Source organism: Cyprinodon variegatus, unplaced genomic scaffold (assembly GCF_000732505.1).
Source record: "Cyprinodon variegatus isolate N-32 unplaced genomic scaffold, C_variegatus-1.0 Scaffold553, whole genome shotgun sequence".
NCBI lineage: Eukaryota > Metazoa > Chordata > Actinopteri > Cyprinodontiformes > Cyprinodontidae > Cyprinodon > Cyprinodon variegatus.
Window position 1 is genome coordinate 9,540 of NW_015151006.1, and position 3,170 is coordinate 12,709.

General features: G+C 37.6%; 1 protein-coding gene across 1 annotated transcript in view; it reads left to right on the forward strand.

Annotated features, from left to right (window-relative positions):
• LOC107095500 (triokinase/FMN cyclase-like) overlaps positions 1–3,170 on the forward strand; it is a gene marked incomplete at its 5' end in the record, with an annotated part of 15,261 nt that overhangs the window by 9,406 nt on the left and 2,685 nt on the right. Inside the window, 4 exons of the mRNA XM_015391631.1 lie at positions 1,278–1,397; positions 1,664–1,801; positions 2,107–2,213; positions 3,113–3,164. Of these exons, the coding sequence (XP_015247117.1) occupies positions 1,278–1,397; positions 1,664–1,801; positions 2,107–2,213; positions 3,113–3,164 (417 nt within the window). The remainder of the gene's footprint in view (positions 1–1,277; positions 1,398–1,663; positions 1,802–2,106; positions 2,214–3,112; positions 3,165–3,170) is intronic.

The following is a 3,170-nucleotide window of genomic DNA, read 5'->3' on the forward strand; positions in this document are numbered from 1 at the left end:
AGAAGAGCAAAACACTGCTCTGGAGGCTTTTCTCAGAGGAAAAGATGTTTTTGCTCTTCTCCCGACTGGTTTCGGCAAGAGTAGCCTGGCTTGTGGTTGTGTTTTCGTCGTCGCTCTGTTAGTACGTCATATGCTTCGTTGATCTGATTGGTTTATTTGGCTATCACCAACATAGGCCAATCAGCTAACCAGTATTTTTGCCCCTTCCCAAAATTAATTCAAGGGAAGGTTTCCAGATGGATATGCGGAGCAAATCCATCTGGCGGAGTCAGGTTAGTCCTCTCCATCTTTAAAAAAAATGTACATGCACAACTCTGTACTCGCTCCCAAGAGGTAACGCCTAATAAACGCGTGTGAGAGTGTACACGAGCCTATTTCTCCTCATCCTCTTCTGAGGCCTCTCTTTTCTTCTCATACACTTCGTAGACACTTTTTCTCTAACGACCCTCAGCCATTTTCAAAGAACCGCAGTAAGAAAGGTGAGCTTCAATGACTGTCTGAAACTGTAGTTCACCATAGATATACGGCTGAAAGTGCACATGCACAGAAAAAGATAGCTAACTGGGGACGAACACGTAGGACTGCCTTACATAACAATATCACCAGAATGATTGACAATTAGGAGGACCACTTATTTAGATGATCCACCTGGAAATAAAAGATTGTCCTCTATACCTTTAAGGAAGGGCTCTCTACCGAAAGCAAAAGTGCATCAGCTGCTGCCATTATTAGTGCTGGCATTAAGAGTGGAGGTAGGAAAAGCAGCCAGTATGCTTCCCATCATGTTTTTTTTAACATAGGCAGATTGCAACATTTTAATCTGTTGCATCAAATAATGTATAAACATGGCTAACCAAACAAAAATCAACAAAAATACATGCTTGCTTTTGGTGAACTATGTGTGACGTAAAGATGTACATACCGTAATATAGTTTGTGGTGAAAGGGGAAGGAATAGAAGATGGTTACCTCAAACAATAATATCATAGTATGGGTGGTATGCATAAAAGGATGGGCAGCGGCACAAAGTTACTTTGGAACGCTTAAAAAGGTATGATGTAGGCCCTTTAATTTTTTTCTTTTTTTTTCTCCGATTTCTTCAGTTTATGTAACCATTAAATGTGGTTAATATAATAACATTTTATAATAAAGTCTGTTGTTTCTTCCAGCCTTGCCTTTGTGAGCGTAGTGGCTGTAAGTTTAATTTTGGGTCATGCAGGATGAGGATCTTGCAGCAACCAAAACTGCCTGATATCGATCTTCCATTTCTCACCTCAGATGCTAAGACCAGCGCCCCCGCGTGGCCGAACCTCAGCACTGCAAGTGTGAGTGGACGCAATTACACCACAGAGGCTCCTGTTATGAGCACCCGGCCACAGGATGACAAACACTCACAAGGTAAGTTAAGTTATTTACAACCTCTACATTATGGAAGAATGTCTAATCTTGAAATAACTGCTGTATTTAAAGCTCCTACAAGTTATTTAGTTATTTCTAAAAACATTTTCATCTTAAGTCTGTCCTTTGATGTAATATTTGTTTATGAAACAATTCAATTTCTTCTTTAAAGAGCATGAATAAAAAAATTTACTTTGTGTACAATGATATTTTCTGGGGGTTTTTTTCTGTTATTTTATGCATGTTTGTTTGTGTTTTTCCGCAAGGGCCCCTGAGTCCTGTGATGCGCAAAGTTTTGGACAAGATTTGTTCCACATTAGTGGAAAAACAGGAGGAACTCAACTCTTTGGATCGGGCTTCTGGGGATGGAGACTGTGGTAACACACATGCTCAGGCTGCCAGAGGTAGGAAAACGGCAAAAAGCCAAGCAAAGAGTGAAAGCAAAACCTGTCCAGTTCATTCCAATAAAAAAAAGCATTATTGAAAATTATTAATCACATAGGGAAAATGTATATTATTTTACCTAATATAAAAAGATTGTCTTCAACAAGTTGTTGTAGATGCTGACAGCTGCAGACTGGAGGGATATCCTGTAGTGGTCTGTCTTACAGCGGCTCTGCAGAAGCCTCTGACTGAAGACACTGTTATTGTCCGACCTCTGAGGAGGAGGATGCTAAAGTTAAAACACGTCAATTTTTTCCTCATACAGCTATTCAAGAGTGGCTCCAGGACCATGTGGTTCCCGGTTGCCCAGGGCGACTGCTTTCGGTCCTTGCTGGATTAGTGGAGGAGAAGATGGGCGGATCCTCTGGAGCGGTACGGCAAGTTGATTTGCAATGTAATCGTTAGACGAGAAATCCAAAGCAGACCTCTTTCAATTATTTCTTTTGAGTAAAAAAGAACAATGAACATCTCATCCACATTTATGTTTAGATGTTTTTAGTTTTTTTGTTCCCATTTTTCTCCATATATTTTTTTTACTGAAAGTTCTATAAACACTCATAGGTTCTTTTGACTTTTTAGGAGAATTCACGGGAAGGGAAAAACTCTAAGAATGCTTAACAACTATGTTGCAAATATCGATTTTTATTAAGAAGGAGTGAGGATTAATACATGAAGCTGAAAGCCTGAAAAAGTCAATACAATTTTGATGTCTTAAACTTTAGTTGGCACTGAAAATAAATGTTTTTGAGTTGAACATTTAAAAAAACTGTATAGCCAAAACAAATACAATAGCTTGAAGTTTGTATTTTTCCTTAAATGAAATAAAAACAGATGGTAGAGTTAGCATAGTAGATAAAAGACCTTTTTAAATGACTTAATAGATATAATCTACTACATTTTAATTTATAACAAGTTTTTTTTTTTTTTTTTGGCTTCTGCTGTTGAGCTGGATGTTATCCTTGGTTTCTATGGTTACAGAGCATGATGTTAATGTTCAAATCCTAAATCAATCTCATCTGATGAAATCAAAACACAGCAAATTAAAATTTAAGGTATAATTAAAAATACCTTTTAAAACTAAGACTTAATGACTTGGAGAATGAGAATGTTATTTAGATATTTTATTTAAGTTGTTAGTAGTAGTATTTTTCGTTAAAAGCTTGAAATGTGTTGCTTTGTATCCAAAAGAAAGTAATAAGATTATGTGGTAAAATAAATGTTGCGTTTAGTATTTATTCAGTGCATTGTGTTCACTCTTCTGTGTCCTTTAGCTTTACAGTCTGTTCCTCACCACGGCTGCTGGTCATGTGACTGAGGGGCGGAGCAATG